Source organism: Piliocolobus tephrosceles, chromosome 11, assembly GCF_002776525.5.
Source record: "Piliocolobus tephrosceles isolate RC106 chromosome 11, ASM277652v3, whole genome shotgun sequence".
NCBI classification, from domain to species: Eukaryota; Metazoa; Chordata; class Mammalia; order Primates; family Cercopithecidae; genus Piliocolobus; species Piliocolobus tephrosceles.
Window position 1 is genome coordinate 71,922,828 of NC_045444.1, and position 18,282 is coordinate 71,941,109.

General features: G+C 36.1%; 1 protein-coding gene across 1 annotated transcript in view; it reads left to right on the top strand.

Annotated features, from left to right (window-relative positions):
- Positions 1 to 1,116, top strand: part of FSIP2 (fibrous sheath interacting protein 2) — a 97,096-nt gene extending 95,980 nt beyond the window's left edge. The window contains exon 24 of the mRNA XM_023212464.1: positions 916 to 1,116. Within this exon, the coding sequence (XP_023068232.1) occupies positions 916 to 1,052 (137 nt within the window). The 3' untranslated portion in view covers positions 1,053 to 1,116. The remainder of the gene's footprint in view (positions 1 to 915) is intronic.
- The last annotated feature ends 17,166 nt before the right edge of the window (positions 1,117 to 18,282 follow it).

Consider the following 18,282-nt stretch of genomic DNA (forward strand, 5'->3'; position numbering starts at 1 on the left):
AATACATTATCCAAGGTTATCCCACAGCTAACAAGCAGCAGAGCTACGTTTCAAATCCCAATCTCATGCGACATCATCACTGTCTACACACTCAAATGGTTATAAGAGCAAGGTAGGTACCATAAACAACAGCAGCGGGTTGAGAAGGGGTTTGTGACTCATGGGAGATGGCATGCTGCCTTTGAAGGAGGCAGCTGCTACTCAGCTACAGTCACTGGCATGCTAGATTGTTCCTAGTTCTTCCATTTTTTCAAAAGAAGCTGGGAACTAAAGTTTTATATTAAAATTTATAACTTTTGAGTGTCATGTACTACAATCAAGAAAATACAGGATTTTAGTAGCCCTATCACAACTTATGAAGTATCAGAAAAGCAAATAAATGATTATTTCTTTACATATAAAATTATTTCTTTATGTATAAAATAGTAATTTTGTTAAACTGAGATGATTATATTCTTTAAAACCTCATGCTGAATAAATGGTGCAAAAAAATCCAAATAGGAACTCTTTCATTACCTACACAGTCCTATTTTCCATGACATAAATAATCACTTAGGGTCAGTCAATGGAAAATTTACTCAAAGTAGGGGAGAATTTATAGTATTTTTAATGTGCTTCTACTTTCTCTTGAGCATTCTGAAATAGGTGTCCACACTGTATAGAGTTGACAGTTACTTTCGCATTTAACTCATTAGACATTTTCAGAGAGAGTTCTGCTGAGAAAAGAGAAATGGACTTTGCATACTTGACTAAAGAAGCCTTATAGTACAGTAGGCATAATGATGTCATGAGAGTCAGAAAATCTGGACCCTATTACCAGCTGGGCCACCTTTTACTCATATGATCTTAGGTGAGGTATTTGACCTCAGCGTCCAAAAATAAAGATATCATTCTTCTTGTTTACTTTGTCCACAGAAATTCCCAAGTCTGATGTCTCCAAACAAGGATCTAAAATGCTGACAAAAATGTTTTCAGCTTTGTCAAAGGTGTTTCCTGTATGTAACACCAGTAGTTCCACATCTTCCTCACCAGCTCACGAGGATGAACACTGAAGCTTTTGTACCTGATATAAGTATGCTTACTTCTCTTAGAAAATAAAATGGTTTTTAAAGCATAGTATAGTGTCTTATAAGATGATTCCTATACTACTGAAAATAAAAGCAAAAGGAAGTATAAAAGGGACCAGGTAAAAGAAGGGTTTAACAAATGCTTTGGATAAGCATTTTGATGTAAGAAATGTTAATAATTAGTATTACCTGTGTGCCATGAGAGTTAAATGTGTAAACATATAATTATTAAACTAGACAACTCACAGTACCCACCAGGAAATGCACATTGATTTCTCCTGTTAAATTTTATAGGATGTCGTTATTAAATTGAGATGAAAACCAAGCTGAACATGAAACACTATGTAAGGGACAAGTTCATTGTTAAAGGCATATTTAGATACTCAAATAAAAGGATTTATACCAGATAAATTTTTCCTACCTGTAAGTAAATTTAGTTTAGTTTATGTCTCCCAGGCAAAATGATCCAACTGTAGATAAAGCATCATTTGAAAGTAAGTGATAACTGTATAAATTCCATATATGCATAAAATGGCCCCTGTGATTAAAAAAATCTTTACAAGTAAGGTACTTCTTATGGATAAAATATCAATCAAGAAATCATTGGTCAATAAAGTTATTAAATAATTTTCAGAAATATTATACTCAAATATAGAGATCAAGATCCATTTGTAAAAGCAAAAAGTAATGGGAAAAATTTAATAAGGTGGCTAGCTAGTGCAGTGATAAAAGAAATTTTTCAAAATTAGCTGAACTTGCAACTTTGTGATATAGTTTCAACGTCAGCATGCTTGCCTCTGGAATCCAAGGAGGTTTTATAAAGAGATTCAACAGATGGACCAAGTAGCCAGGAAAGAATGTCAAATATCATCACCCAAAAATGGTGACTCATGAATTTTTAGAGAATGCATATTCTATTTTATCTAAATTTTCCTTGACAATTGCCAGTAATAAAGCAGAAATTTCTGAAAAAGTTTTGTTTTAAAACACCAAACTTCCTTTAATGAAGTTGATTGGTGCAGTAATGACAGGAAAGAAAAAAGTGATTACCTAGTTAAATGTTTACATATAAATAATAAAATTATTTAACTGGAGGTTTAGTCTACTTATAAGAATCTCTTAAAAACAGATTAATCCCAAAGATCATACAAAATTGCCTAACTTGTAGATGCAGACCTTTTAAAAAATGATGGTTGGTGAGAAATAGCTGGGAATTCATTTCTGAATTATTTTCAAAAGAGCTCATTCTACATCAGTTTGCGTTAGTTGACAGTGTTGTTGAAAGCATTCTTACAGATGTCATCCAAACCAATGATGTTTCCCAAACTTAGATATTATGTGTTTGTAAGTTGTCTTTCAACATAACATAAGATTTCACTGTAAAAATTTAAAGTACTCTGATTCACATACTTATCAACTGAATAATATATAAATGTAAGATACTCTGATTTAAGAGAGTTTTTAATGGTGAAGGAAATTTCCCGTTTTCTCTGACTAAATTAGAGGAAGGAACATCAAGTTCAGAATTAGTCCTTGAAGTTGACAAAATTTTAGTAAGGAATGGTTAATGTTATTGAGAAATTTAAGTCCTAGGAAAAACTATTCAGAAATACTTTTGTGTTAGACATGTATGAGAAACATTGTCTTTATTTTCAACTGAACTAGTACGGTAAATGTGCTAAAAGTATCAAACACTGAATTGAAAAAAAATATATATTATTACCTGATAAAACCTGTAGTAGCTGAAATTTCTAAAAGTAACATTAGTCTTCTAGCTAATGACTAATGCTAAAGCAGAAGAAAGCTTTCAAGATTCATAAAATTGAAATTATTTCTTAGATTGTTGATTCTTTATATGTTTTACTAAAACGAACTAGAAAACATTTTGTGTGAAAGGCTAGAAAGTAGACATTTTAGGTCTGTAGATTCTCTGTCAAATCTACTCTATTATGCTATTGTACATAAAACCAACCATATACAACACATAAGCAAATAGATGTGGATGTGATTCAATAAAACTTACTTTATGAACACTGAAATTTGAATCTCATTTAATGTTATATGTCATAACATAGTTTTTTTTTTTTTGATTTTTTCAATAATTTAAAAATATAAAAATTATTCTTAGGTTGATTAAAGACAAGTAACAGGACAGATTTAGCCTGTGCTGATTTCTGTACTATAATAATTTGGAACCCATGAATAAGCTTAATATTACATGAAGGGTACAGATTATTGCCTTAAAATAATACTAGTGAAGGTTCAAATTCTATTGTGGGAATTCAGGGACCCTGAATGGAAGGACTGGCTGGAGCCATGGCAGATGAACATAAATTGTGAAGATTTCTTTTTAATATGGACATTTATCAGTTCCCAAATAATACTTTTATAATTTCTTACACTTGTCTTTACTTTAATCTCTTAATCCTGTTATCTTCGTAAGCTGAGGATGTACATCACCTCACGACCACTGTGATAATCATGTTAACTGTATAAATTGATTGTAAAATATGTGTTTGAACAATATGAAATCAGTGCACCTTGAAAAAGAACAGAATAACAGCGATTTTTAGGGAACAAGGGAAGACAACCATAAGGTCTGACTGCCTGTGGGGTTGGGCAAAAAGAACCATATTTTTCTGCTTGCAGAGCACTATAAACAGATGTGCAAGTAGGAGAGATATCTTTAAATTCTTTTTCTAGCAAGGAATATTAATATTAATACCCTGGGAAAGGAATACGTTCTTGGGTGGAGGTCTATAAACGGTTGCTCTGGGAGTGTCTGTCTGATGTGGTTGAGATAAGGATTGAGATATGCCCTGGTCTCCTGCAGTACCCTCAGGCTCACTAGGGTGGGGAAAACTCTGCCCTGGTAAATTTGTGGTCAGACCGCTTCTCTGCTTTCAAATCCTGTTTTCTGCAGTTTAAGATGTTTATCAAGACAATACATGCACCGCTGAACACAGACCCTCATCAGTAGTTCTCCTTTTTGCCCTTGAAGCATGTGATCTACTCCCTGTTCTTACACCCCCTAAACCCTTAATAAAAAACTTGCTGGTTTCAGGCTCAGGCGGGCATCACAGGCCTACCAATATGTGATGTCACCCCTGGTGGCCCAACTATAACATTCCTTTCTTTGTAGTCTTTATCTTTATTTTTCAGCTGGCCGACATTTATGGAAAATAGAACCTACGTTGAAACATTGGGAGCAGGTTCCCCCAATAAAATTCCATTACAAAAATTAGTTTGTGTAGTTCAAATGTTGATTTCTTTAGTGATTTACTTATTGAATATATTGTTGAAAAGGCATATGAGCATTCTGCTAAAATATACTTTGAGTTAGAAAAAGAAGAGTTAGGGCTGGGCATGGTGACTCATGCCTGTAATCCCAGGACTTTGGGAAGCCAAGGAGGGCAGATCACTTGAGGTCAGTAGATCAAGATCAGCCTGGCCAACATGGTGAAACTCCATCTCTACTAACAATACAAAAAAAAAATCAGCTGCACATGTTGGTGGGTGCCTGTAATCCCAGCTGCTCAGGAGAATGAGGCAGGAGAATCACTTCAACGCAGGAGGCAAAGGTTGCAGAGATCACACCACTGCATTCCAACTTGGGGACTCCATCTCAAAAAAAAAAAGAAAAGAAAAAGAAAAAGAAAAGATAAAGAAGAGTTAGATCAAGATTTAATTTGTAGGTAAATTTCTAGTTCAAAATTCTTTCTTACTTTGAGAGTAGCCAATCAAAATGGATGCAGACATAAAATCAGAAGACTTGGTAGTCATTTTTGTAAAAGAAATAAACTAAAACCTCAGTTAATATTGCTGCATAATGGTGGAGTAGGCAGCTCCAAGCTCTTATCATCCCACAGAAATATTGACAAATAAGAAAAAAAATGTCAGAAGCAACTTTTTCAGAACTCTGGAAAATGGTCAAAAGTTTACAGCAATTAATCAAACACTGAATCAAGAAATATAGGAAAGATTTGTGATATATTTATTTGCCCTTTCCCAAACCCTTTTCTCAACCCAGTAGCAGTCTTGAACAACAGAGTCTACATTCCAGTGCTGGGCCTTTTTGAGAGAGCATAGCAGATCTTATTCTAAAATTATTGTTGAGTACGTCTGTTCTCAACTTTCTGTGTGCCACATGAACAGCTGAAGCAAGGTACTTGTTTCTGTTTTGTCTAACTGGGAACTCAGACTGGAAAAGCAGTGGACATTGCTCAAAAACACTGCAAACCAAATAACAACCTGGAGATGCGTGAGGCATAAAATAACCAAAGAACCAGAAAAAAAAAAAAAAAAAAAAAAAAACCTGGGGAGAAAATCTTCTAAGAAATCAAGATGCCCACATCTTCTATGTGGGGGAACTTAGAAAGCCATACACATGTATAGGGGAAGACCTATATTCAGAAAAGAACAAAAATAACCTAAGATTTTTACCTCAGGTTTTTCCTTTGGCTCTGTGCAAACCCAGCTAAGAACTGAAGGAGTTTCCTAGCACAGATCCAATAAGCACAGATTAGGATATGTATTTTTAGTTATTTCCTTGTTTGCTTGTTTGTTTTGTTTCTGTTCTTTAAATACTGGAGTTCAAGGAAATCTCTGTGAAAACTCTAACTGAATACCAGGAACGGATACTTCAGTGATCACACAAGGAAGAGTCTTTACAAAAATACACTGTCAAATACGCTGTCAAGACACTAAACAAATAGACCACTAAAGCCTTCAGCAGTCGAAAAACAACTCCAGGAAAAGGGGAATATCTGATTTCCATAGTTACCACATAATATTATTATGCCCAGTTTTCAACAACAACTACAAAAATCACAACAAATACAAAGAAGCAGGAAAGTACGGCTCATTTAAAGGAACAAAATAAATAACTAGAAGCCATGCCTAAGGAATTTTATACTTTGGATTAATTATAGGAAGACTATAAAACAACTATTTAAAAAATACTAAAATAACTAAAAAAAATACATAGACAAAGAATAAAATAAATCAAGAAAATAATACAAATATTAATAAAGAGATAAAATGATAGAAAGTAAACATTCACTGTGGAAAAGTTTGGAGGTTCCTCAAAAAAATTAAACATGGAATGACTACATAATCTATTATTTTATCTTCTCAGTATACACCAAAATAATCAACTGCAGGGATTTAAACGTATAATAGTACACCAATGTTTATAGCAACATTTTTCACAAAGCTAAATGTGAAAGAAACCCAACTTTTTTATCAGTAGATGAATAGATAAAATATGTTTTTGTGTGTGTGTGTGTGTGTAGACAGAGAGAGAGAAACCCAATGGAGTCTTAAATTCAGTCTTAAAAAGCAATGAAATTCTGATACATTTTACAAAAAGGAAGAAGCTGGGAAACATTGTGCTAAGTGAAAAGGAGACACAAAAGAGAAAATGTTGTTCCACTTCCATGGAGTACATAGAGTAGACAAATTTATAGAAAAAGAAAGGAGAAATAAAAAGTAGAAAACAAAAAAGTAAGAAAAACTAGAAAGTACAGTTGGAGAGAGGGAGGAATGGGAAGTTATTGTGTAATGAGCACAGTGTTTTTTCTTTGGAATGATAAGTTCTGGTAATGAATAGAAATGATAATCACAAAACAGGTGAATATACTTAATGTATATTAATGTATATACTTAATGTTAGGGAATATACTTAATGTTAGGGAACATTAAGTTATGTTAGAATGATTTAATGATTTAAAATGATTTAATGATTTAAAATGTTTAAATGATTTAAAATTATTAAAATGATAAAAATGGAATATTTTATGTAATGTATATGTTACCACAGTAGAAGAAAGGAAATCACATAGACATTCTGAGGCTGAAATGTACCATAACTTAAAGAAAAAATTACTAGAGGGATCCAATAGCAGAGTTTGAACACACAGAAGAAATAATCAGTGAACTTGAAGACAGAACAATTGAAATTATTTATTCTGAGAAATAGAAAGAAAAAATAATGAAGAAAAGTAAACAGAGCCTAAAGGACCTAAGAAAAACCATCAAGAGACCAAAGTGTGTAAGGAGGAAAAATAATATAGGAAGAAATAATTTTAAAAACTTATAAATTTGCCAAAAGACATAAATCTGTAAATCCAAAAAGCTCCAAGAACTCAACTAGAATAAACTCAAAGATACTCACACCAAGACACACTATAATCAAAATGTCAAAAGCCAAAGACAAGATTCTGGAAAATAGATAGAGTAGAAAGCATAAGAAGTCTCTCACCTCACCTAAACAACAACTTTACTGGTAGAATATGGCTGATGTAACTATTTTGGAACTCTGACGTTGACTGAAAGTTGATATATTTTAGAATAAGGCATGGATGCTAAATTGCAGTTAATTTCAATTTCTTAGCACAGTAGAAGCTACCTATTTGAATTCCCATCCTGGTGGCAGGAAGCTGTGCTCATGTTCTTGGAGGAGTCTTCACACAACTTGTGGGAGCACAGGTTCACAAGGAGGACCATTTCCTCCAAGTTTCGTGAGTGTCATCTCTGATCACTGATTGCTGAATCTCATTAAAGAGGTACAGACAGAGGTGGGTGGTAATTGTTGCTGCTGCTTGCATTGTGAAAACGACTTCACTTTCCAGTTAAAGTAATTTCCAAGATTTGAAGGACTGATGTCTCTTTCATCTCCTTAAATTTTCCTCCCTTTTTGGGAGCTAGACATTAAACACTAGACATTAGAAAGCAATGCATATACAAAGAAAAAAATAAAGTGATCACACATGCTCAGGAAAAGGTGCAGTCTCGGAAAAGACCTGAGAAGACCTTAAGTTTACATCTCAGGCGGATCCTTTGGATACAGAAAGCCACAATTAAAAAAATAATTTAAAACAGCAAACCAGGAAGGGGATAATGTGATTTCCAGAATTACCACATTTCTTAGATTCAAATGTCCAGTTCCAATGAAAATTCACAAGGCATACAAAGAAACTTGAAAGTGTGGCTCATTCAAAGGAAAAAAAAAATAAACAAAAATTGTTATATAAAAAGGCCTGACAGCAAATATACTAGAAAAACACTTAAAAACAACATTCTTCAAGATGTTCAAAGATATAAAGTTAAAACTGATGTATGAAAAAATCAAAATATGAATAAAAGACATAGAAAGCCTAAGGGAAAACAAAAATTCTAGAGACAAAAATTACAATAACCTAAATAAGACATTTACTAGGGAGATTCAAAAATGGGTTTGAGCAGGCAGAAGAAAAAAACCTCAAACTTGAAGATGGAACAATGAAAATTAATTAGTCTGAGGAGTAGATTTAAAAAATTAAAGTGACGTGAACCTAAGGAAACTGTAGGTCACCACCAAGTGGATCAATTCATTTTGTGAGTCCCAAATGGAAAAGACAGGGAAAGGGGGAGAAGGAATATTTGAAGAATGTCTGAAAACTTCCCACATATGATGACGGATGTGAATATAAACGCCCAAGGTCAATAAACTCTAAGTAAGATGATCTCAAAGAGAACCACATTGAGGCGTTATGATTATATTTTCAAAAGATAATGAGAATTTTGAAAGCAGTAAGAGAGTAGTGACATGTCACAGGGATTCTCAATAAGATTGTCAGCAGATTTCTCTTTTTTAAAAAAGTTATACTTTAAGTTCTGAGGTACGTGTGCATAAAGTGCACATTTGTTACATAGATATACATGTGCCATGGTGGTTTTCTGCACCCATCAACACATCATCTACATTAGGTATTTATTCTAATGCTATCCCTCCCCTAGTCCCCTATCCCCCAACAGGCCTAGTGTATGATGTTCCCTTCCCTGTGTCCAAGTGTTCTCATTGTTCAACTCCCACTTAAGAGTGAGAACATGTGGTGTTTGTCTAACTGGGAATTCAGAAAAGCAGTGGACATTGCTCAAAAATATCCTTGTGTTCCTGTGTTAGTTGGCTGGGAATGATGGTTTCCAGTTTCATCCATGTCCCTGCAAAGGACATGAACTCATCCTTCCTTATGACTGCTTAGTATTCCATAGTATATATGTGCCACATTTTCTTTATCCAGTCTCTCATTAATAGGCATTTGGGTTGGTTCCAAGTCTTTGCTATTGTCAACAGTGTTACAGTAAACATACATGTGTGTGTGTCTTTATATTAGAATGACTTATAATCCTTTGGGTATATATTCAGTGAAGACATTGTTGGGTCAAATGGTATTTCTAGTTCTAGATCCTTGAGGAATCTCCACACTGTCTTCCACAATGGTTGAACTAATTTTAACTCCCACCAACAGTGTAAAAGTGTTCCCATTTCTCCACATCCTCTCCAGCATCTGTTATTTCCTGACTTTTTAATGATCACCATTATGACAGGTGTGAGATGGTATCTGGATGTGGTTTTGATTTGCATTTCTCTAATGGCCAGTGATGATGAGCCTTTTTTCATATGTCTGTTGGCTGCATAAATGACTTCTTTTGAGAAGTGTCTGTTCATATCCTTCACCCACTTTTTGATGGGGGTGTTTTTTTTTTTCTTGTAAATTTGTTTAAGTTCTTTGTAGATTCTAGATATTAGCCCTTTGTCAGATGAATGGATTGCAAAAAATTTCTCCCATTCTGTAGGCTGCCTCTTCACTCCAATGATAGTTTCTTTGATTGTGCAGAAGCTCTTTAGTTTAATTAGATCCCATTTATCTATTTTGGCATTTGTTGCCATCGCTTTCAGTGTTTTAATCATGAAGTCTTTGCCCATGCCTATGTCCTGAATGGTATTGTCTAAGTTTTCTTCTAGGGTTTTCATGGTTTTAGGTCTTACATTTAAGTCTTTGATCCATCTTGAGTTAGTTTTTGTATAAGGTGTAAGGAAAGGATCCAGTTTAACCTTTCTGCATATGGCTAGCCAGTTTTCCCAACACCACTTATTATATAGGGAATCTTTTCCCCGTTGCTTGTGTTTGTCAGGTTTGTTAAAGATCAGATGGTTGTAGATGTGTGGTGTTATTTCTGAGGGCTCTGTTCTGTTCCATTGGTCTATATCTCTATTTTGGTACCAGTACCATGCTGTTTTGGTTACTGTAGCCTTGTAGTATAGTTAGAAGTCAGGTAGCGTGATGCCTCCAGCTTTGTTCTTTTTGCTTAGGATTGTCTTGACTATGTGGGCTCTTCTTTGACTCCATATGAAATTTAAAGTGTTTTTTTCCCAATTCTGTGAAGAAAGTCAATGGTAGCTTGATGGGGATAACATTTAGTCTATAAATTACTTAGGGCAGTATGGCCAAAATAATTTATAGACATTCATGACGTTGCTTCTTCCTATCCATGAGCATGGAATGTTTTTCCATTTGTTTGTGTCCTCTCATATTTCCTTGAGTAGTGGTTTGTAATTTTCCTTGAAGAAGTCCTTCATATCCCTTGTAAGTTGTACCCTTAAGTAATTTTTTGTCTTTGTAGCAAACATCAGAGCAAAACTGAGGGAGATAGAGACACAAAAAGCCCTTCAAAAAATCAATGAATCCAGGAGATGATTGTTTTTAAAGATCAACAAATAGATAGACCACCAGCCAGACTAATAGAGAAAAAAAGAGAATAATCAATAGATACAGTAAAAAATGATAAAGGGGATATCATCACTGATCCCACAGAAATACATACTGCCATCAGAGAATACTATAAAAAACTCTATGCAAATAAACTGGAAAATCTAGAAGAAATGGATAAATTCCTGGACACATACACCCTCCCAAGACTAAACCAGGAAGAAGTCAAATCCCTGAATAGACAAATAACAAGTCCTGAAATTGAGGCAATGATTAATAGCCTACCAATCCCTCATGGCATTTCCCAAAATTGGGTTCCCATCTTTATCAAACTTAGAGTAACACTGATTACCCCAATGTTTTCCTTTTCTACATTTTGGACATATTTCAGGATCAGCAGCTTTCTTTTTTCACCTCTCTGGCAGCCTGACTCTCAGATTTTTTTCTACCTTCTTTTTTAGTATGACCATGTTTCCCACAGTTAAAACAATCTCCAGGAAATGGAATATTTCCTTTATCCACTCTCAGTCCTGCCATTGCCTGTGCCAACAAAGTGGCTTTATGCAGATTACCTACAATACCCTCACAAGCTTTGATATAATCAACTAAATGTGCTTTCCTTCTGATAGGTCACAGAGCTGCCTGGCAATCGGGATTAGCATTGTCAAAAGCTAATAACTGCAACACTATATCCTGAGCAGCCCAATCTGCAATCATCTTTTTAAGAGACTCCTGTAACCGAGCTATAAAATCAATGTATGGTTCTTTGGATCCCTGTTTTATAGCACTAAAGGAGGGTATTGTTCTCCACCTGAAGTTATTTTTACCTAAGCTCTAATGCACACTCCTGTAAGCTGTTCTATGGCATCCTGCATGACGAGTTGTGCATCTAAACCAGCCCAGCTGCCAACCCCCAAAACTTGGTCTGCAGTTATATTAATTTGAGGTTGGGCCTGGGAATTGTGAGCAGCTTGAATCAAAGCTCCATCTGCCCACCAAGTTTTAAATTATAAGAACTGAGCAGGAGTTAGACAAGCTTGAGTAAGAGCATCCCAGTCAGTAGGAATCATCTGACTGGAAACAGCAACATTCTTTAACAGTCCCCTTTCAAAAGGAGAACCTGGTCCATACTGATTAATAGCTTGTTTAAATTATTTGAGTAATTTAAAAGGAAAAGGCTCAAATGTAGCTATAATATTTCGCTGTTGATCTGGGGGGTGTATTCTAACAGGCAATTGCCAGGCCTCTAAATCACCCTCTCGTCTAGCTTGCTGAATTCCTGCCTGAATAGAACTAAGAGCGATTGCTCAAGGCACTGCTCTAACAGTCACTGGGGCAACTACTTTTTGCCTGGTGTCCTCCAGAAAAGAAAGATCTGGAGAGTCAGGCCACTCTTTTTCTTCAAAATAATAATGAGGGGGTGCAGAAGGGTAGGGGTGAATCTCTCCCTCCTTTGCCACTTTAGCTTTAGCTGGCAAATAAACCTGCTCTGTAGCCTCTTCTGTTACTTTGTTATACTCTCCTTCCTCCTCATCATCAGTGTGAAAAAGTTCCAAGGTGGAACGAACCAGAGCCCACACTTGTTCCATTGTTACCCTGATGCTTCTGAGCTCTCCTTCTTACTCACCACAGGGATTGCTTTAAGAGTACTTGGGTGTCCTCCAGCTAGTTCCACTTTCTCCAACCATTGCTCCAGTGACCCTTCGACCTGGATTCGAGGCCCCAAGTTGGGCTCCACTTGCTGAGATCAGCTCAATCAGGGAGACCCTAATCCAGCAGCACTAGAGGAATTAAAGACACACACACAGAAATATAGAGGTGTGAAGTGGGAAATCAGGGGTCTCACAGCCTTCAAAGCTGAGAGCCCTGAACAGAGATTTACCCACGTATTTATTAACAGCAAGCCAATCATTAGCATTGTTTCTATAGATATCTGATTAACTAAAAGTATCACGAAGGGATGGGCCAAATTAAAGGAATAGGTTGGGCTAGTTAACTGCAGCAGTAGTATGTCCTTAAGGCACAGATTGCTCATGGTATTGTCTGTGGGTTAAGAATGCCTTTAAGCTGTTTTCTGCCCTGGGCAGGCCAGGTATTCCTTGCCTTCATTCCAGTAAACCCACAACCTTCCAGTGTGGGCGTTATGGCCATCATGAACATGTCACAGTGCTGCAGAGATTTCGTTTATTGTCAGTTTTGGCACCAGTTTGTGGCCAGATTTTGGGGGGCTTGTTCCCAACAGAGGCAGCAATTAATAGCCTACCATCCGAAAAAAAAAAAAAAAGGCCAGGACCAGATGGATTCACAGCCAAATTCTATCATAGGTACAAAGTGGAGCTGGTACCATTCCTTCTGAAACTATTCCAAAAAGTAGAAAAAGAGGGAATCCTCCATAACTCATTTTATGAGGCCAGCATCATCCAGATACCAAAATCTGGCAGAGACATAACAAAAAGAGAAAATTTCAGGCCAATATCCCGGATGAATATCAATGCAAAAATCCTCAATAAAATACTGACAAACCAAATCCAGCAGCACATCAAAAAGCTTATCCACCATGGTCAAGTCAGCTTCATCCTTGGGATGCAAGGCTTGTTCAACATGCCCAAATCAATAAATGTAATCCATCACATAAACAGAACCAATGACAAACACCACATGATTGTCTCAATAGATGCAGAAAAGGCCTTTGATAAAATTCAACAGCCCTTCATGTTAAAAACTCTCAATAAACTAGATATTGATGGAATGTATCTCAAAATAATAATGAACTATTTAATGAGAAACCCACAGCCAATATCATACAGAATGGGCAAAAACTGGAAGCATTCCCTTTGAAAACCGGCACAAGACAAGGATGTCCTCTCTCACCACTCCTATTCAGCATAGTATTGGAAGTTCCAGCCAGGGCAATCAGACAAGAGAAAGAAATAAAGGGTATTTAATTAGGAAAAGAGGACATCAAATTGTCTCTGTTTGTGGATGACATGATTGTATATTTAGAAAACCCCATTGTCTCAGCCCCAAATATCCTTAAGATTGTCAGCAGATTTTTCATAAAAACTTTGGAGGTCAGAATGCAATGGATCAATATACTGAAACTGCTAAAGGAGAAAAAAAAATTCAAGCAAAAATCTATACCCAGCAAAATTGTCCTTTAAATGTGATAAAGAAAATTAAGACATATTCAGACGAACAAAAGCTAAAGAATTTTCTGGCTGGGCATGGTGGCTCAAGCCTGTAATCCCAGCACTTTGGGAGGCCGAGACGGGCGGATCACGAAGTCAGGAGATCGAGACCATCCTGGCTAACCTGGTGAAGCCCCATCTCTACTAAAAAAAGTACAAAAACACTAGCTGGGCGAGGTGGCGGACGCCTGTAGTCCCAGCTACTTGGGAGGCTGAGGCAGGAGAATGGCGTGAACCCGGGAGGCAGAGCTTGCGGTGAGCTGAGATCCGGCCACTGCACTCCAGCCTGGGCGACAGAGCGAGACTCCATCTCAAAAAAAAAAAAAAAAAAAAAGAATTTTCTTACCACTAGACCTAATCTTCAAGAAATGCTCAAGGAAGTCGTGCAGGTTGAAATGAAAAGACAATAGACAGTAATTCAAAGCCATATGAAGAAATAAAATGTGAATAAATGTAAATCCATTGGAAATTATAAAAACTAGTATTTATGTAACAATTATTTATAATACCATCTCAGTTTTCTACATGATTTAAGGTACTAATGTATTTTAAAAACAATTGTCTAAAAGCTAGTACTATTGTAACTTTGGTTTATAACTTCACATTTATACTTTAAGAGAAAAATGCATTTAAAATACCGGTTTATACTTTTAGACCCACAATGCATAAAGATGTAATTTTGTGACAATAACTGAAAGTGATAGGGATAAAGCAATAAAGGAGCAGAGACTTTATAAATCATTGAAGTTAAAATAGTACAATTCAAATTAAGTTATTGTAACTTTAGAATGTTAAATGTAATCTTTATAGTGACTAGAAAGAAAATACCTTAAAATACAAAAGCAAATGAAAAAGAAAGTTAAATAATTCAAAACAAAAAATTAAACACAAAAAAACAGTGATACAGGAAATGAGGGACAAAGAACTGATAAATCATATAGAAAACAAATAGCAAAATGACAGAAGTATGTCTTTCCTTATGAGTCACTACTTTAAGTGTAAATGTATCAAACTGTTTCAAATCAAAAGACAAAGATTGACAGACTAGATTTAAGAAAACATGATTCAATTTTATACTGTCTACAAGAGACTCCCTTTAGCATCAAAGGCACAAATAGATTGAAAGTTGCAACACAGGCAACAACATAGATGAAGCTTGAGCGCATTATGCAAAGTGAAGTAAGCCAGTCACATAAACACAAAAACTGTATAAATTCACATAAATGAGACACTTAGAGTCTTAGTTAAAATTATAGAGACAGAAAGCAGAATGGTGGTTGCCAAGGGCTGGAGGGCTTAGAATGAAAAGATATTGTTTAATGGGTTAAGTTGTAGTTTTACAAGATGAAAAGTGTTAAGGAGATGGATAGTGGTTGTCTTAGTCCATTTAGTGTTGCTATAGCAGAAAACCTGAAGCTGGGAAATTTATAAAGAAAAGGTTATTTCACTCATGGTTCTTCACGTTGGGAAGTTTAAGGGAATAGTCCTGGCTTTTGGCAAGAGTCTTTCTGCTGCATTATAACATGAGAAAGAAGATCACCTGGGAAGTGGACACATGCAAAGAGGCAAAATGCAACGGGCATCCTGGCTTTGTTACAATCCATTCTCACAGGAACCAATCCATTATTACAAAAACTAGTCCAGCCTCACCAGAATGTGAACATACTACCATAGGAATAACACCAAGCCATTTATGAGGGATCTTCCCCCATGACAAAAATAACTCCCAAGCATCCCTACCTCCCAACATCATCACATTGGATATCAAATTTTAACAAAAATTGTGATGACAACAAACCACATTTGAACCATAGCATTCTACCCCTGGCTGCCCACCACTCATATTCTTCTCACATACAAAATACCCTCATGTTGCAGGTCTGCAGACAGGACCATGTGGTAATCTTCAAGACTTACCATTTGGGCCTGCGGAGCAGTGATCTGAGCTGTACTTGGGGCCATTTGAGCCACAGCTGCTTCAGTTAGTACGGCCAGGATGCAAGGAGCTGTGTTTTAGGCAACATAGGGTAGTGGAACCATGGGCCTGTCACCCAAAGTCATTCTATCTTCCCATACCACTGTAATGGGGAGGGTAATCTCAAAGGCTTTTGAAATGCCTTAACTGCCTCTTATCCATTGCTTTGACTATTAACATCTTGCTCCCTTTTATTCATGCTAATCTCTTAAAAAAGTGATTGTTCAGTTGTATTCTTTGATTTCTCCCCTGCAAATGCTCTTATTCTTTACCCCATGGTCAGACTGAATTTCCCAAATCTTTATTTTCTACTTCCCTTTTAATTATAAATTCTGCCTTTAGGTCATTCCTTTACTGCTGTAACTGATCATAAGCTATTAAAAGTAGTAACCACATTGCTTATTGAATACTTTGATATTTAGAAATTTCTTCCACCAGGTATTCTAGTTTTGTCTTTTGCGAATCCCTAGGTCATGAACACAATGCAACCATGTTTTTTACAATGGTATAACAAGGATAACCTTTGTTCAGTTTATGAAAAACTACTTCTCATCTGGTCAAAATTTGCCTTATCTTTTAGCCTTCTTCTGAGCCCTCTCCAGCATCACCCTTAATGCTTTATTCATAACAATACAGTCTTTTTTTTCTGGCCTGATCCTCCAAACTTTTCTAACCTCTACCCATTACCCAGTTCCTAAGACATTTCCAGATTTTCATGTTATTTATATAGCAATACCCACTCTTTGGCACCAATTTTATGCTTTTGCCAATTTCGTGTTGCTATAATAGAATGCCTTAAAACTGGGTAATTTACAAAGAAAACAGAACTATCTATCTCACAGTTCTGCAGGATGGGAAGTTCAAAGACATGGCCCTGGCTTCCGGTAAGAGCTTTTGTACTATCTCATAACATGGCAGACAAGATCAAAAGGGAAGTGGACACATGCAAAGAAGCAAAACACAAAAAGTGTCCTGGCTTTATAACAACCTGCTCTCAAGGAAATACTCTATTTTTACAAGAATGAATCTAGTCTTGCCAGAGTAAGAATGCACTACCAGCCAGGTGCAGTGGTTTGTGCCTGTAATCCCAGCACTGTAATCTCAGGTCGAGGCAGATAGATCACTTGAGATCAGGAATTTGAGACCAGCCTGGCCAACATGGCGAAACGCCATCTCTACTAAAAATACAAAATTACACAAAATTAGCAGGGCATGGTGGCATGCACCTATAATCCCAACTACTCAGGAGGCTGAAGCAGGAGAATTACTTGAACCTGGGAGGCAGAGGTTGCAGTGAGCCGAGGTTGCACCACTCCACTCCAGCCTGGGTGACAGAGTGAGACTCCATCTCAAAACAAAAAAAAAGGAATGCACATGAAAACAGTAATAAGTCATTTATGAAGGATCCACTTGCATGACCAAAGCACCTTTTACTTGGCCTCACTTCCCAACACTACCACACTAGGGATAAAATTTTAACATGAATCTGAGGGGACAAATTTATTTAAAAACTATAGTAGTGGTGACAGCTGCACCATATTATGAATGCATTTAATACCACTGACATATAAAATTTTAATATGATTCCAATTGTACATTTTATGTGTATTTTACTACAATTTTATAAATTTGGAAAAAAGACAATCATAAAAGCAGTGTCAGAAGAGACTCCTCAATGTTCATGTACCAAGATTCTCAATAATATTTCAAGTTGTTAAAAATTGTCAACTAAGAATTCTATGCCTCCATAATTTCTTATAAGATATTCTTGGCCGGGCATGGTGGCTCATGCCTGTAATCCCAGCACTTTGGGAGGCCGAGGTGGGTGGATTACGAGGTCAGGAAATCGAGACCATCCTGGCTAACACAGTGAAACCTTGTCTCTATTAAAAATTCAAAAAATTAGCCAAACGTGGTGGCGGGCGCCTGTAGTCCCAGATACTCAGGAGGCTCAGGAGGTGAGCTTGCAGTGAGCCCAAATAGCGCCACTGCACTCCAGCCTGGGTGACAGAGCGAGACTCCGTCTCATTAAAAAAAAAAAAAAAAGATATCCTTAAAAGTTGAGGGAGCTTGTTAGCACTAGACTTCTCCTGTAAGAAATGATAAAGGGAGTCCTGCAAGTTAAAATGAAAGTCACTAAACAGTAAGTCAAAACCACATGAATAAATAAAATTCTGGCAAAGGCAAATACATAAGTAAATATAAAAGATAATAATATTACATATTTGATTTGTAATTACGTTTTTCATTTTCTTCAGAACTTAAAAGGCAAACTTGTGAAAACAATTATCAATCCATGGTGTTGTCCACACAATATATCCAAAAGCCATTTGTGACAATATACAGGAAATGGGGAAGATGAAGCTGTATAGGAGCAGAGATTGCCCATGCTACTAAAGTTAAATTGAAAGCAATTAAATTGTATGTTATAAATTACAATATTAAATGTAATCTCCATAGTATACATTAAGACAATATTCAAAATAAACATATGAAAGAAAATGACAAAGGAATCAAAC